The sequence below is a fragment of the Hylobates moloch genome, unplaced genomic scaffold (genome assembly GCF_009828535.3).
Source record: "Hylobates moloch isolate HMO894 unplaced genomic scaffold, HMol_V3 SCAFFOLD_15, whole genome shotgun sequence".
Taxonomy (NCBI): domain Eukaryota; kingdom Metazoa; phylum Chordata; class Mammalia; order Primates; family Hylobatidae; genus Hylobates; species Hylobates moloch.
Genome location: NW_026652290.1, coordinates 63,406,325 through 63,421,717, shown reverse-complemented (window position 1 = coordinate 63,421,717; position 15,393 = coordinate 63,406,325). Strand labels below are relative to the sequence as shown.

Below are 15,393 nucleotides of genomic sequence, written 5' to 3'. Positions count from 1 at the left end.
ATTCATGCCTGTAATTCCAACTATTCCAGAGGCTGAGGCAGAAAGAACTGTTGTGGCCAGGAATTTGAGAGCAGCCTGAGCACAACAGTGACACCCAATCTCTAAAACAATAAAAATACTGGGGGGCTTAAAGTGCAACAGAAAAAACTATGTAAATATAAAGTAAAACTAAAAAATTTAAAATTAGCTAGGCATGGTGGTGCGTCTGCAACCAATTACTTGGGAGGCTGACACAAGAGAATTGCTTCAGCCTAGGAGTTCAAGATTGTAGTGAGCTATGACCACGCCACTGCACTCCAACCTGAGCCACAGAGCAAGACCCTGTCTCCAAAAGAAAAATTTTTTTTCACTGTAATTCTACAAAAATGGCTTAACAATTATTTCAGTGTGTTTTAATGTGATTTTTTTTTTAACCAACTTTTGTTACAGGAGGATCCTGTGTCTCATTCCTAGACTCTGGTTTAGTACATTGGCAGGTGGCCAATGAATTTGCCTAACGAAATCACAAGCAATGTTGATACTGAGACAAGGACCACACTCTTGAGAATCAAGGTTCTAGACTCAACTCTTTTCATGTTCTAGTTTTCCACATCCATGGAGAAGTTGTTGGGTTCTCTTTTTGTAGCTAATTTATTTTATTTTTTATTCTTAATTTTTTTTGAGATGGAGTCTCGCTGTCACACAGGCTGGAGTACAGTGGCGCGATCTCGGCTCACTGCAGGCTCTGCCCCCTGGCGTTCACGCCGTTCTCCTGCCTCAGCCTCCAAAGTAGGTGCCCACCACCTCGCCCAGCTAATTTTTTTGTATTTTTAGTAGAGACGGGGTTTCACCATGTTAGCCAGGATGGTCTCGATCTCCTGACCTTGTGATCCGCCCGCCTCGGCCTCCCAAAGTGCTGGGATTACAGGCGTGAGCCACCGCGCCCGGCCGTAGCTAATCTATTTACATAAATTAGAAGTATTTGCATTCAGACCTCAAAACCACAGTATGCAACAGGAAGAACACTCAACCAACCACCCTGTTACCTTGAATAACATGGGCAAATATAGCTGTCTCCTGGGAGGAACATCAAAATGTTGACTTCCAGAAAGCAACGGAGAGGCAGATGTAGAGAATGGACTTTCTCTATAGAGTTCAGCAGCCAAATGATTCCAGTATTCGAGACAAATTTTAAAGATTTCAGTTTCTTCTACTTCAGATACCAACAACATATAATGAAGGGCCTACACAGAAGACCAAAACTATTAAAATAATTCTTAAACATTACCAACTTCAAATTGCTTTTCACTTGTTACACCTTAAGGGAAAATAAAAATTCATGTTTTATTCATCACAACTCAGATTTCAATACTTATCAAATAGACAGTAAACTCTGGAGTAACTCTGCTTCTTCTGACATGCCCTAAAGCACTTCAAAAATCTCTCACATAGTTGTTGATCAATACATATTTTTATCATGTCTCCTAATGGAACGACATTTATTTAAAAGGCCTTGGGTGCCAATAGGCAAGTGGTATCAACAACCCAAATGTGCCATCACAGAGGACAGAACAACAAAAAAAATACTGAATATTTATACAATGAAAATATTCTTCAGCCATGATAAAAAGTGAGGTATTGATACAGGTTACAACATGGAAGAACACTGAAAACATGACGCCAAATAAAAGAAACCAGACACAAAAGGTGCATGATTCCCTTTATATGGTATAATCAGAATAGATACATCTACAGAGACAGAAACCAAAATAATGGTTGCCAGAAGTTGGGGAGAGAACAAAGGAGAAAGTGACTGTTTTATGGGTAAAGGGTCACCTTTGGGTGATGAAAATGTTTTGGATCTAGGTATTAATGGTTATATAACATTGTATATATACTAATATGCCACTGAATTGTGTGTACGTGTGTATATATATATACTTATGTTTATATATATATACACTTAAATTTATATATATATATATATAGAGAGAGAGAGAGAGAGAGAGAGAGAGAGAGAGAGACAAGGAGAGAGATTTTCTTCCTTCAGACAGTCTTGCTCTGTCACCCAGGTGATCTTGGCTCACTGCAACCTCAGCCTCCTGGGCTAAAGCAATTCTCGTGCTTCAGCCTCCTGACGAGCTGAGAGCTGGGATTACAGGCACGTGACACCACACACAGCTAATTTTTTTGTATTTTTAATAGAGACGGAGTTTCACCATGTAGGCCAGGCTGGTCTCGAACTCCTGCCTCAAGTGATCCACCCACCTCCGCCTCCCAAAGTGCTGGGATTACACGATGAATTGTGTATCTTTAAATGAACAAATGTATGTTATTTGAATTAAAACTGAAATTTTAAAATAAGGTCTTTAGAATTTTAACCTTAGAAATGATATAATAATTAGTAATTTAATTTTGATTATAAATTTTTAGTCCTAGCTTTATGGAGAACATAAAATCAGAAAACTGGGCTTATAACTGTAATTCAGAATTGAGAATATATATAATGCACAGATAAAATATTAAGTAATAAAAGAAATCTCAAAAGGTATATATATTTTAGAAAAAAGGCACTTTTAGGAGTTATTAGTAGGTAGAGCAGAATTTTAGGAGCAAAGGCTCCACATATTACCTCCATAAGAGTTTCCCTGAGATTCAATCTTTTTTCTATAAGTTGATCATGTTCCTTAAGAAAGGTGCAGAGAAACAAACTGAGATTTTGAATAAAGTTCTGTTCATCATCTTTTCCATTTGAGTATGCAAGTCGAATATTGGTATTTAAAGGAAGCATCTGCAAATTTTAAAAGGGACAATCAGTTTGCATTTTATAAAACAACAAAAGACACTTATATTTTATTATTTTTTTTTGAGACAAGGTCTCACTCTCTCCAGGCTGGAGTGCAGTGGTATGACCAAAGCTCACTGCAGCCTTCACCTCCTAGGCTCAGTCCTCTCACCTCAGCCCCTCCCGAGTAGCTGGAACCACTGGTATGTGCCATCACGCTAAGCTAATTTTTAACATTTTTGTAGAGACGGTATCTTGTTATGTTGTCCAGGCTGGTCTCGAACTCCTGGCTCAAGCAATCCTCCCACCTTCGCCTCCCAAAGTGCTGGGATTAAAGGTGTGAGCTATTGCACTCAGCCAACACTATTATTTTTAAGCCCTAATATCCCAACACCCTTTTGCTAATATTAAACCACATACAGAACTCCTAGGTCTGGTATACCTATTCTTGTATCTCTAGGACCTAGATTTTGACTCTTCTCAAATAAATCACATTGCAACTAGTAAGGCCGCTATCACAGCCTTTAAATTTTTCTAGTATTGGACTTATCCCTTTCTCACTGACATTGAAAATGTAAAAATAATCAATTCATTCATTCAGATCACAAACATACACAGTAATCTATCTTTCCTTGCTTTTTAAAAGAGACAGGGATTTGCCCTGTCATCCAGGCTGGAGTGCAATCGTGTGACCATAGCTCATTTTAACTTTGAATCAATGGGCTCAAGTGATCCTATTGCCTCAGCCTCCAGAGTAGCTGGAACTACAGGTGTGCAACACCACAGCTAGCTATTTTTTAAATCTTTCGTAGGAATGGTCTGGTTATGTTGTCCTGGCTGGTCTCGAACTCCTGGCATTAACTGGTCCTCCCATTCTGGACTCCCAAAGTTCTGGGATTACAGTATTAACCACCATGCCTGGCCATGAACACAGTATTATGAATAACCTTCTAGATCATTTAATAGATAACCAATCAAACGAGGGCTGAAAAGAATTCCTTCAGACACAATGTCAGGAACAAGTCCCAGGTTTCCCACTGTCTGGTCAGGCATCTCCCAAAAGACCAAGCTCCTAAAGTGTGCAGAAATAAATTACCACAACACACCCCAAACCTGAATTTTAAGAAATTTTTGGAAACATCATAAAAATTGGTAGCTTACTACAAATTTTACGTAATAAATACAAGATTATGGCTTATCTATGATACGTTTTTCTAAAGTAACTCATTTGGAATTTGGTATTTTCTAAGGCACTAAAATTATTCAGCCAATTTTCAAGATAGTATTACATTACCTGCTTTAGTTGCATCATTGTCAGAGTAAATAGCGTTACAAATTGTTCTTCATATTGGCTTACACTCACACCAGCAATCTCAGTGAGGCACTTCAGAGAGACATTTCGAAACATTGGAACATTCAGGAACTATTTAAAAGGGGGGAGGGAACCATAAAATTAATTGGCCTGACGCACACTTTACTTAAAATTCACAATTAAAAGGAAAAAGGCTTTAACAATTAAATATAGGGGTAGACGTCAAAAACAGGCCAAGTGAATGAACGTATTTTATCATGCAGATATACTGAGGGAATTTTATTGCCCAATATACAGTAAATGCTTTAGGAGCAAACTGCTTGTTTTTTTGAGACAGAGTCTCGCTCGCCCAGGCTGGAATGCAGGGGCTTGATCTTGGCTCACTGCAACCTCACCTCTTGGGTTCAAGCGCTTCTCCTGCCTCAGCCTCTCGAATAGCTAGGACTACACACGCATGCCACCACGCCCGGCTAATTTTTGTATTTTTAGTAGAGACAGGGTTTCGCCACGTTGGTCTCAATCTCCTGACCTCGTGATCTGCTCACCTCGACCTCCCAAAAGTGCTGGGATTACAGGCGTGAGCCACCTCGCTTGGCCTAAACTGCTTTCTTTTGATGTGTCCTTAGACATCTAAAATAACAAGGCTCCTTAACAACTTTCCTAGAATCTGTGATATGACTTTTAGAAATGTTATACTTTCTGTGTAATTACACAGGACCTAAAACTTGTGATTGCTTAGAATTTTGGGAAATGCTCAATATATCTAAGAGTAGTAAGAATATGGGAAAATTGGCTTATATATTCTATTGTTGAAAAGATAAACAGTTATCGTCTGGGGTTGGAAATCAGGGGGCATTAAAACCTGAAAAATAAACATACCTAATAATCTGGTAATTAAACATTAAAATATTTAAATAAATTAATGTTTGGACAATTGCATAATATCTTACGTCTGAGAATGTCCTCTGTAGGACTGTTGACAATAGAAAGGTTTTTACATAACTTAATTAAGCAATAAACTGATCATTCAAATACTATAAATCCATATTATGTTACCAAACTAAACTACGAAGTTGAAGAGGTCAAGTTATAATGTTCCAATTAGATACTTAATTTATTCATTATATCAGTCAAGAAAACATCTGAAAATATAATACAACCAACTGGTAACAGTGATTATCTCTGGATAAACCACTGTAGAACTTTATTTATTTTGAGACAGGGTCTCGCTCTGTTGCTCAGGCTGGAGTGCAGTGGCACGATGTTGGCTCACTGCACCTTCCGCCGCCTGGGTTTGAGATTCTCCTGCCACAGCCTCCCGAGTAGCTGGGACTACAGGCATGCATCACCACGCCTGACTGTTTTGTATTTTTAGTGAGATGGGTTTCACCATGTTGCCCAGGCTAAACCATTACAGAACTTAAAGAAGACGTAACATGGTATCAATTTTAAATTATCAGTTAAAAGATGGACTTTTCATTTTTCAGAAATAGCACTTGACTTACCTCAATGTAACTTACTCAACTAAAAGATAGCAATATAATCAAATCCATTGTTTGCTAAAAATGAATTCATAAAATTACATGGTATAAGTGGCAGAATCAGATTTGAAACTCACTTTAAATAATTTACTAGGTGTGAATATGGGAAATTTCTTCTGAGCAGTGTCCTCGTGTTAGAAACAAGGTTGAATAAGGTTTAGAATGCAGAGATGAGAGCTTTACATGTGAAAAGAACATACGTGGCTATCCAGTGACAAATAACTGAAATGTATTCACTGTACCTTATAAATTAATGTGCTGATTAATTTGGTCTCAAAAATATATCCCAGGGGAATCCAGTTCAGAAATCTGAGCAACGTTTCCAAGGTTGCATGTACAAGTGGAGCATTTTGAGAATTTTCCTATAACAAAACACACTTGTAAATAATTGCTTTCCTATTATTGTTATTTTTAAAAATGAAATTAAAAACACTTACCATTACAAACTGACACAGTTGAAATATCTGTGAGAATTCATTGCACATGCTAAAAAAAAAAAACACAAAAATACCAGATTTAGAAGACACAGAAATAAGTATCAGTTATCTATAATACTAATAAAAATGATTAAGGCCCAGTACAGTGGCTCATGCCTGTAATTGCAGAACTTTGGGAGGCCATGGCAAAAGGATTGTTTGAGACCAGCCTGGGCAACCCAAGGGGGAAAAGATTTCCTAATGACTACAACAAATGTTTAAAACCAAATGGAAGTATACCTATAGTTTATACCGGTTGCTTACTATTAGAGGCAAATCTAGTTTTCTGTTTTGTTTTGTTTTAAAAAGAACACTATTGTTAACAATTGGGGAACTGACAAGAAGCAGAGATAATAACTGATTTGAGGCCAGGCGCTGTGGCACGCACCTGCAGTCGCAGCTATCCAGGAGGCGGGTTGCGGTGAGCCAAGATTGCGCTGCTGCACTCCACCCCAGGCAACAGAGCAAGACTTGTCTCAAAATAAAATAAAATAACTAATACGTGTGTTTGGACACAAATCATTTGCTTAGAATCTATTAACTAGTTACCATACAAAACAATTCCTGAAGTGTATCTTGAATAATTCACTTTTCAACCTTCAGAGGTAAATTATTAGGCCACGTCTAGGACTATTTCTTAATCTGTAGTTGAAAACCACTACAAGCAATTTAACATATTACTGATCATAGTTCCTTAAAATATCTACAATTTACATCCAAATTGCTTGAAATTGTTTCAGAAATTACTTTAAAATTCTAAAACATAATTATTACTTGCCTGTCTTTTAAATGCTTAGATTTGACTTGGGTTATCTGTCCACTAGAAAAATCAAATACTTCTTCACTCAAGAGTTTAAGAATCACCATATTATTTTGACAGAGACTTTCGCTGGTCCTACTTGCTCCAACAATATCACTGATAAAAGTTGGCCAATGTTTGGGCCATTCTTGTTTCAGTATCTAAAATAAGACATGAAATGTTAATCGCACTTCATTTCTCAAAGGCAAATAAAACAAACTTCAAAGAAATTATGTAATGGATAAAGGCAGGAGTAAGGATAAACCATTTTTCATTTTCTCCTCCTTTATTAAAGGAAGAAATGTGCCACCCTTTTCGCCATACTGGGTAGAAAACAAAACACAGATAAAGTCTTTTATCTTAATCGCCCCAGGACCCTTTTCAGTTATCCTAATGAAAGGTCCAATCTGTCTAATGGGTCTGTCTGTGTATTAGTATCTGCCTGATAGATATGTAGAAATTATTCTAGGAGGCCGGGCACGGTTGCTCACACCTATAATCCCAGCACTTTGTGGGGAGCCAAAGTGAGCGGATCACTTGAGGCCAGGAGTTTGAGAACAGCCTGGCCAGCCTGGGCGCGGTGGCTCCTAATCCCAGCACTTTGGGAGGCCGAGGAGGGAGGATCACAAGGTCAGGAGTTCAAGACCAGCCTGGCCAACATGGTGAAACCTTGTCTCTACTAAAGATACAAAAATTAGTGAGGCGTGGTGACGGGTGCCTGTAATCCCAGCTGCTCGGGAGGCTGAGGCAGGAGAATCTCTTGAACCTGGGAGGCAGAGGTTGCAGTGAGCCGAGATGAGGCCACTGCACTCAAGCCTGGGCAACAGGATGAGACTCCGTCTCAAAAACAAACAAACAAAAAAACCACACACAGAAAAAACAGACAAAAACTCAACAGCCTGGCCAACATGGTGAAACCCCGTCTCTACTAAAAATACAAAAATTAGCCAGGGGTGGTGGCACGGGCCGGTAGTCTCAGCTACTCGGGAGGCCAAGGCAGGAGAATTGCTTGAACCTGGGAGGTAGAGGTTGCAGTGAACTGAGACGGTGCCACTGCACTCCAGCATGGGCGACAGAGCGACACTCCGTTTCAAACAAGAAAAAAAGAAATTATCCTAGGAGATTTAAGGATCTAACTAACTATTGGTGATAAAAAGTGACTGGTTAAGACAGTTTATTATTGGATGAAATTTGAGCCTTGAAAGGTAGTAGGGTTTGGATATATGAATTTAGAAGAAAGGAAGCACTGCAATCGGGGCCTGAATAAACTTTTAACCAAAAGCCTCATGAACTGCATTATATTTGTATGCAAGTCTGGACTATTTATGGCACACACAAGGGATTTCCCAGATTATAAAAATACATGTTAACCTTCTTTATATTCTCTCCTCTCTCTCCCCATTCAGAGAAGGGCTAACAGAAAGCTCTAAAGTATAATAAAAGCTGGAGTTAATTACTGAATACACTAAAATTTTTGGAAACTTGGGTGTTTCTAAATCTTATTTAAATAGAAGTTACTGTTTTTTTCCCCCACACATACCAAGGTTCTCTGGAAAAAAATTTATGATATTACTATAGAAAACAGATAAACATAAAAATTATAAATTTAGTCTACATAGACAGTTTAAGGACTAAGCATGGAAATCAATTAGAAGGATGAGGAAATCAAAGGACTGAGAGAGATACACGCAAAGGAGAAATATGCACAGGCATATCAGAAAATTAAAAAACAATCCGGCCAGGTGCAGTGGCTCACACCTATAATCCCAGCACTTTGGGAGGTCGAAGTAGGTGGATCACCTGAGGTCAAGAATTTGAGACCAGCCTGGCCAACATGGTGAAACCCTGTCTCTACTAAAAATACAAAAAATTAGCCAAACGTGGTGGCAAGCACCCGTAATTCCAGCCACTCAGGAAGCTGAGGCAGAAGAATCGCTTGAACCCGGGAGGTGGAGGCTACAGTGAGCCGAGATAGTGCCGCTGTACTCCAGCCTGGGTACCAGAGCGAGACTGTCTCCAAAAAGAAAAGATAAAAAAGAATCCAACATAGAGTCCAGTCCACACTGCAGCCATATAAATGATGGCTTTAACGTTATTTGATGATTCCTGCCACAGCAAATTAACATTCAAGTACTAGACAGTAGGTTACCTATTACTGTAAGAATACTATCACTACTTCTGCAAAATATTAGTATACTTTATTTCCTAAGTAGGTCAAACATTTTGTTCAAATAATAAGCATAATTCTTCTAAGGAAAACAGTTAAGTTAAAGCTTACCTGAACAAGGATCATATTTAATTTTCCGATATACACCTTTTCTTTCTAAGGAAAAGTAAAAGATTAAATGAGACCCTGAGGTAAGTATAAATAAGAATATAACCATAGACAATCCTCCTAACAAATGATTATAGCTCTACTGCAAATGACTGACTGTGCATATGTATGACTATGTGTCTTGACAGAATTAGGTTGTAGTCAGACTCAATATCTAAATGATTTTATGCTCTCCCAATAAGCTCCAAAATAAACTCTTACCTCTACACAAGTTGGGTCAGATGACGTCTTGATAATGAGGCCAACAACGTATTTTTTTATTCCTATTAAAAAAATTGCACGTAATAAAAAAATTGTTGAGCTCTTTTGTAGCATGCAAATAAATTTTGAGAACTAATTAATGTGGGAATGGAATGACTAAGTAAAATCAGTTAATATGCTCTAATCCCGTCGCCAGTATTGGCATTTAAAAAAAATTCTGACCGGGTGCGGTGGCTCACGCTTGTAATCCCAGTAATTCTTTGGGAGGCTGAGGTGGGTGGATCACCTGAGGCCAGGAGTTCAAGACCAGCCTGACCAACATGGTGAAACCCTGTCTCTACTAAAAATACAAAAATTAACTGGGCGTGGTGGCAGGCGCCTGTAATCCCAGCTACTCGGGAGGCTGAGGCAGGAGAATCACTTGAATCCGGGAGGCAGAGGTTGCAGTGAGCAGAGATCACATCATTGCACTCCAGCCTGGGCAACAGAGCGAGACTTAAAAAAAATTCAATGAATTTAATGTGTTATTCACACTTTTAAAGATGGGATCTGGCATTGTTGCCCAGATTGGTCTTAAACTCATAGGCTCAAGTGATCCTCCTGCCTGGGCCTCCCAAAGTGCTGGAATTATAGGAGCAAGCCAACACACCCAGCCTATAACAAACTGCTATTCAAGTTTATTTCATCATAATTTGGTTTCAGGTGTTTCTTTTCTTTTCTTTTTTTTTTTTTTTTTGAGACAGAGTCCTGTTATGTCACCCACACTGGAATGCAGTGGCACAATCTTGGCTCACTGCAACCTCTGCCTCCCAGGTTCAAGTGATTCTCCTGCCTCAGGCTCCCGAGTACGGGCATCAACCACCATGCCTGGCTAATTTTTGTATTTTCGATAAGAGACAAGGTTTCACCATGTTGGCCAGGCTGATCTTGAACTCCTGACCTCAAGTGATCTGCCTTCCTCAGCCTCCCAAAGTGCTGGGATTATAGGTGTGAGCTACTGCACCCGGCCTTTTCTTTCTTTTTTTTGGAGACGGTCTTGCTCTGTTGCCCAGGCTGGAGTGCAGAGGCACAATCTTGGTTCACTGCAACCTCCGCCTCCACCTCCTGGGTTCAAGCAATTGTCCTGCCTCAGCATCCTGAGCAGCTGGGAATTACAGGTACGCACCACCACATCCAGCTACTTTTTTTTGAGACAGAATCTCGCTCTGTCGCCCAGGCTGGAGTGCAGTGGCACGATCTCGGCTTACTGCAAGCTCCGCCTCCTGGGTTCACGCCATTCCTGCCTCAGCCTCCCAAGTAGCTGGGACTACAGGCGCCCGCCATCATGCTCGGCTATTTTTTTGTATTTTTAGAAGAGATGGGGTTTCACCGTGTTAGCCAGGATTGTCTCGATCTCCTGACCTCGTGATCTGCCCGCCTCGGCCTCCCAAAGTGCTAGGATTACAGGCGTGAGCCACTGTGCCCGGCACACCCAGCTACTTTTTGTATTTTTTTTTTTTTTTTTTTTTTTTTGAGACGGAGTCTCGCTCTGTCACCCAGGCTGGAGTGCAGTGGCGCGATCTCGGCTCACTGCAAGCTCCGCCTCCCGGGTTCACGCCATTCTCCTGCCTCAGCCTCTCCGAGTAGCTGGGACTACAGGCGCCCGCCACCACGCCCGGCTGATTTTTTGTATTTTTAGTAGAGACGGGGTTTCACCGTGGTCTCGATCTCCTGACCTCGTGATCCGCCCGCCTCGGCCTCCCAAAGTGCTGGGATTACAAGCGTGAGCCACCGCGCCCGGTTACTTTTTGTATTTTTATAGAGATGTGTTTTCACCATGTTGGCTAGGCTGGTCTGGAACTCCTGACCTCAAGTAATCCGCCTGCTTTGGCCTCCCAGACTGCTGGGATTATAGGCATGAGCCACCACGCCTGGCCCAAACTTCTAACCCATAAAAATTTATTGATGGCTTGGGCACAGTGGCTTACTCTTGTAATCCTAGCACTTCGGGAGGATGAAGCGGGTGGATCACTTGAGGCCTAGAGGTGGAGGCTGCAGTGAACTGAGATCGTGCCACTGCACTCCAGCCTGGGCAACAGAGCGAACTCGTGTCTCAAAAATGAATTAATATACGTGTTATTATTTTCCACTACACATTAATTGCAACATTAAGCTTATATTAGAAATACAACATTAACTTCACACACACAATGTTAAAAAAAAAAGAGGAAGTTTAGGAAAAAGTTTTCATTTCAAATGCTCTTTACTTATGGATCTCTTCATAGTAAAACCTACTCTTTAAACAGTTAAGACATGATACTCATATCCTTGATTTTAGTTTGCATCATGTAGAATTTGCTGAGCATCTCCTATAGGTTCCATTCTCCAAAATCACAGGGTTCAAGAGTGTTGCAGAATGTTAAATTCTTAGAACATTTTTAAAGGAAAAGCAGTGTGGTACACCTATATTGAAACACTAAAAGGGTATGAAGTAGCAACACTAATTGAACAAATTATTATTTCCTACTATGTAAAATTAACAATTACAAAGACTCTCACATCTGTTCATTTTAGGCTTTGTCACCAAATCAGTTAAATTATGAAGATTTTTCGTTTTCATAGCTTTCAGATTTTTGGAAAAGCAGGTAAAGGTTGTAGAGCTGTATGTTCCAAGCCTCATCTAGCATATATAGAACTAAGTGAAATTTTCGTTGAAAAGAAAAGTAAAAAATTTAGTCATCAGAATTAGCAGGAAACAGACAACTTGAAGGCAGCAAAATGCTTGTGAGATTGTATAACTATGAGCTAATGTATTAAATTCATTTTAAAACTATGGTTCTTCACTGGCACTTAATTATATAATTTTTATTAACTATGACAACACTAGCCATTTCCCACAATATCCCAAATAAAAAATTTCTGTAACAGTAATTATGGAAAGACTTTCCTAATTACGAAAAAATATTACTAATGCAGTAAAGCAACATGCTACATATAAGAGAAATCTAATGGTGTTAAGTGTCAATATGCATAGTAACATTTATGCTACAAATACATAAAATGAATAGGGAAATGGAAAATATATTTTTTACATTTTGTTGTAGAGACAGGGTCTTGGTCTGTTGCCCACACTAGAATGCAGTGGTGCCATCACAGCTCACTACAGCCTTGAACTTCTGAGCTCAAGTGATCCTCCTGCCTCCAGCTAGCTGAGTAGCTGGGACCACAGGTGCTTAGCACCATGCCTGGTTGATTTTTCCTAGTCTCATTGTTGCTGGGGCTGGCCTTGAACTCCAAACCTCAAGCAATCCTCCTGCCTTGGCCACATTTTATGTTGGGATTACAGGCCTGACCCACCATATCTGGCCTAATGCTATTTTTAAAAACAAAAAGTAGGAAATCAATTTTCCTTTTAAATGAACACTAAATTATAAGAATTGACTTGGGTAATCTATGCAACATTCTCACTTTTTTTTTTTTTTTTTTTTTTTGAGATGGAGTCTTCCTCTGTCATCCAGGCTGGAGTGCAGTGGTGTGATCTAGGCTCACTGACATGGCTGCCTCCTGGGTTCAAGCGATTCTCCTGCCTCAGCCTCCTGAGTAGCCTGGACTACAAGTACATGCCACTATGTCCGGCTACTTTTTTTTTTTTCAGACAGAGCCTCACTGTACCCCAGATTGGAGTGCAGTGGCACGATCTCAGCTCACTGCAACCTCTGCCTTCCAGGTTTAAGCGATTATCCTGCCTCAGCATCCCAAAGTGTCGGGATTACAGACATGAGCCACTGCACTGGCTTTTTTTTTTTGTATTTTCACTAGAGATGGGGTTCCACCATTTTGGCCAGGCTGTCTCAAACTCCTGACTTCAGGTGATCCGCCCACCTCGGCCTCCCGAAGTGCTGGGATTACATGAGCCACTGCGCCCGGCCGATTCTGACTCTTACAGTAATATTTTACTTCAAACTACTTTCCATATGTCCTTAATGCTCACTACATCTAATCAATAATTCCGATAGTACTGACTCTTTTGTTCCTTACAGATTATTATCAATAAAACCCCCACGGCCAGGTACAGTGGCCCTAGAAACTCTGATTGCCTAGTACAAGGATTATTTGATCCAGTACCATTGTTCATTCCCCAAATCCCTTCCTCAAGGCTTGACAAATAAATAAATACATAAATAAATAAGTAAATAAATAAATGCAGGTCAATTAAGAATAGCATTCCAGCCAGATGGGTGGCTCACGCCTGTAATCTCAACACTCTGGAAGGCCAAGGCAGGCAGATCACTTGAGGTCAGGAGTTCCAGACCAGCCTGGCCAACATGGTGAAACCCTGTCTCTAATAAAAATACAACAAAATTAGCCAGGCATGGTGGCACGCACCTGTAATCCCAGCTACTCAGGAGGCTGAGGCACGAGAATCATTTGAACCCAGGAAATGGACAATGCAGTGAGCTGAGATTGTGCCACTGCACACAAGCCTGGGCGACAGAGCGAGACTCCGTCTCAAAAACAACAACAGAAAATTCCGATTGTAGGCCAGGAGCAGTGGCTCACGCCTGTAACCCCAGCTACTTGGGAAGCTGAGGCAGGAGAAACGCTTGAACCCGGGAGCCGGAGGTTGCTCTGAGCCAAGATTGTGCCACTGCACTCCAGTCTGGGCGACAGAGCAAGGCTCTGTCACAAAAAAACAAACAAACAAACAAACAAAAAAACCCAATTGTAAACTGCACACTCAAGCCTGGGCGACAGAGCAAGACTCCATCTCAAATAAATAAATAAATGATAAATAAGTTAGCAATTATATAATACATATCTAGGTAGGAAATCGAAATGTTTATAAGTAGCAGAAACAGCTCAGCTTGAAATTTGACAGAAAAGGACCCATTACTGGTCTCTTTTTGTGCTAAATAAATTAGTGTGTCTCAGTTACAAAATAGACATTTACATAACACATTTCAATTTCTTTAAATTGGCTTTCTGAGCTCTTCCTTAAAAAGCTTTATACAAAAGGTGAAAAAAGGTCGGGCGCAGTGGCTCACACCTGTAGTCTCAGCACTTTGGGAAGCTGAGATGGGCAGATCACCTGAGGTCAAGAGTTCAAGACCAGCCTGGCCAACATGGTGAAACCTAGTCTCTACTAAAAATACAAAAAATAAAAACAAAAAAATTTAGCTGGGCGTGGTGGCATGCGCCTGTAGTCCCAGCTACTTGGGGAGACTGAGGCAGGAGAATCGCTTGAACCCAAGAAGCAAAGGGTGCAGTGAGCCAAGATTGTGCCACTGCACTCCAGCTTGCATAACAGAGGGAGACTCCATCTCAAAAAAAAAAAAAAAAAAAGTGAAGAAAACGATATAAAAATCAAAAACAAGTCAGCCATGATGGCTCACACCTGTAATCCTAGAGCTTTGGAAGGCTGACATGGGAGGAGGGTTTGAGGAAACGAGTTTGAGACCAGCTTGGGCAACACAGCAAGGCCCCATTTCCACAAAAAATAAAAAAATTAGCTAGGCACAGTGGTTCGTGCCTACACTCCTAGCTACTTGGGCTGTGGCAGAATTCTATTCATCACCCAGGAGACTGAAGTTACAATGAGCTATGATTGTGCCACTGCACTTCAGCCTGGGCAACAGAGGGGATCTCTGTCTCTTTAAAAAAATCAAACAAGGCAGCAGGGCACAGTGGCTCAAGCCTGTAATCCCAGTACTTTGGGAGGCTGAGGTGGGCAGATCACGTGAGGCCAGGAGTTCGAGACCAGCCTGGCCAACATGGCAAAACCTTGTCTCTGCTAAATATACAAAAATTAGCTCAGCATGGTGGCTTGTGCCTGCAGTCCCAGCTACTTGGGAGGCTGAGGCAGGAGAAGTGCTTAAACCTGGGAGGCGGAGAAAGAAAAGAGAAAGATGCACTCCTAATGAGCTGAAATCGTGCCACTGCACTCCAGCCTAAGTGACAGATCAAGGCTCCATATCACTAATTAATT

General features: G+C 40.6%; 1 protein-coding gene across 5 annotated transcripts in view; it reads right to left on the bottom strand.

The window, feature by feature from the left end:
• Positions 1-15,393, bottom strand: part of XPO1 (exportin 1) — a 61,780-nt gene that overhangs the window by 16,121 nt on the left and 30,266 nt on the right. For all 5 annotated transcript variants that reach the window (XM_032176537.2, XM_058429115.1, XM_058429114.1 and 2 more), the window contains 8 exons: positions 9,429-9,490; positions 9,171-9,215; positions 6,872-7,053; positions 6,055-6,103; positions 5,860-5,979; positions 4,059-4,187; positions 2,612-2,770; positions 1,026-1,223 (listed from right to left, as the gene is read on the bottom strand). In XM_032176537.2, coding sequence (XP_032032428.1) covers positions 1,026-1,223; positions 2,612-2,770; positions 4,059-4,187; positions 5,860-5,979; positions 6,055-6,103; positions 6,872-7,053; positions 9,171-9,215; positions 9,429-9,490 — 944 coding nt within the window. The remainder of the gene's footprint in view (positions 1-1,025; positions 1,224-2,611; positions 2,771-4,058; positions 4,188-5,859; positions 5,980-6,054; positions 6,104-6,871; positions 7,054-9,170; positions 9,216-9,428; positions 9,491-15,393) is intronic.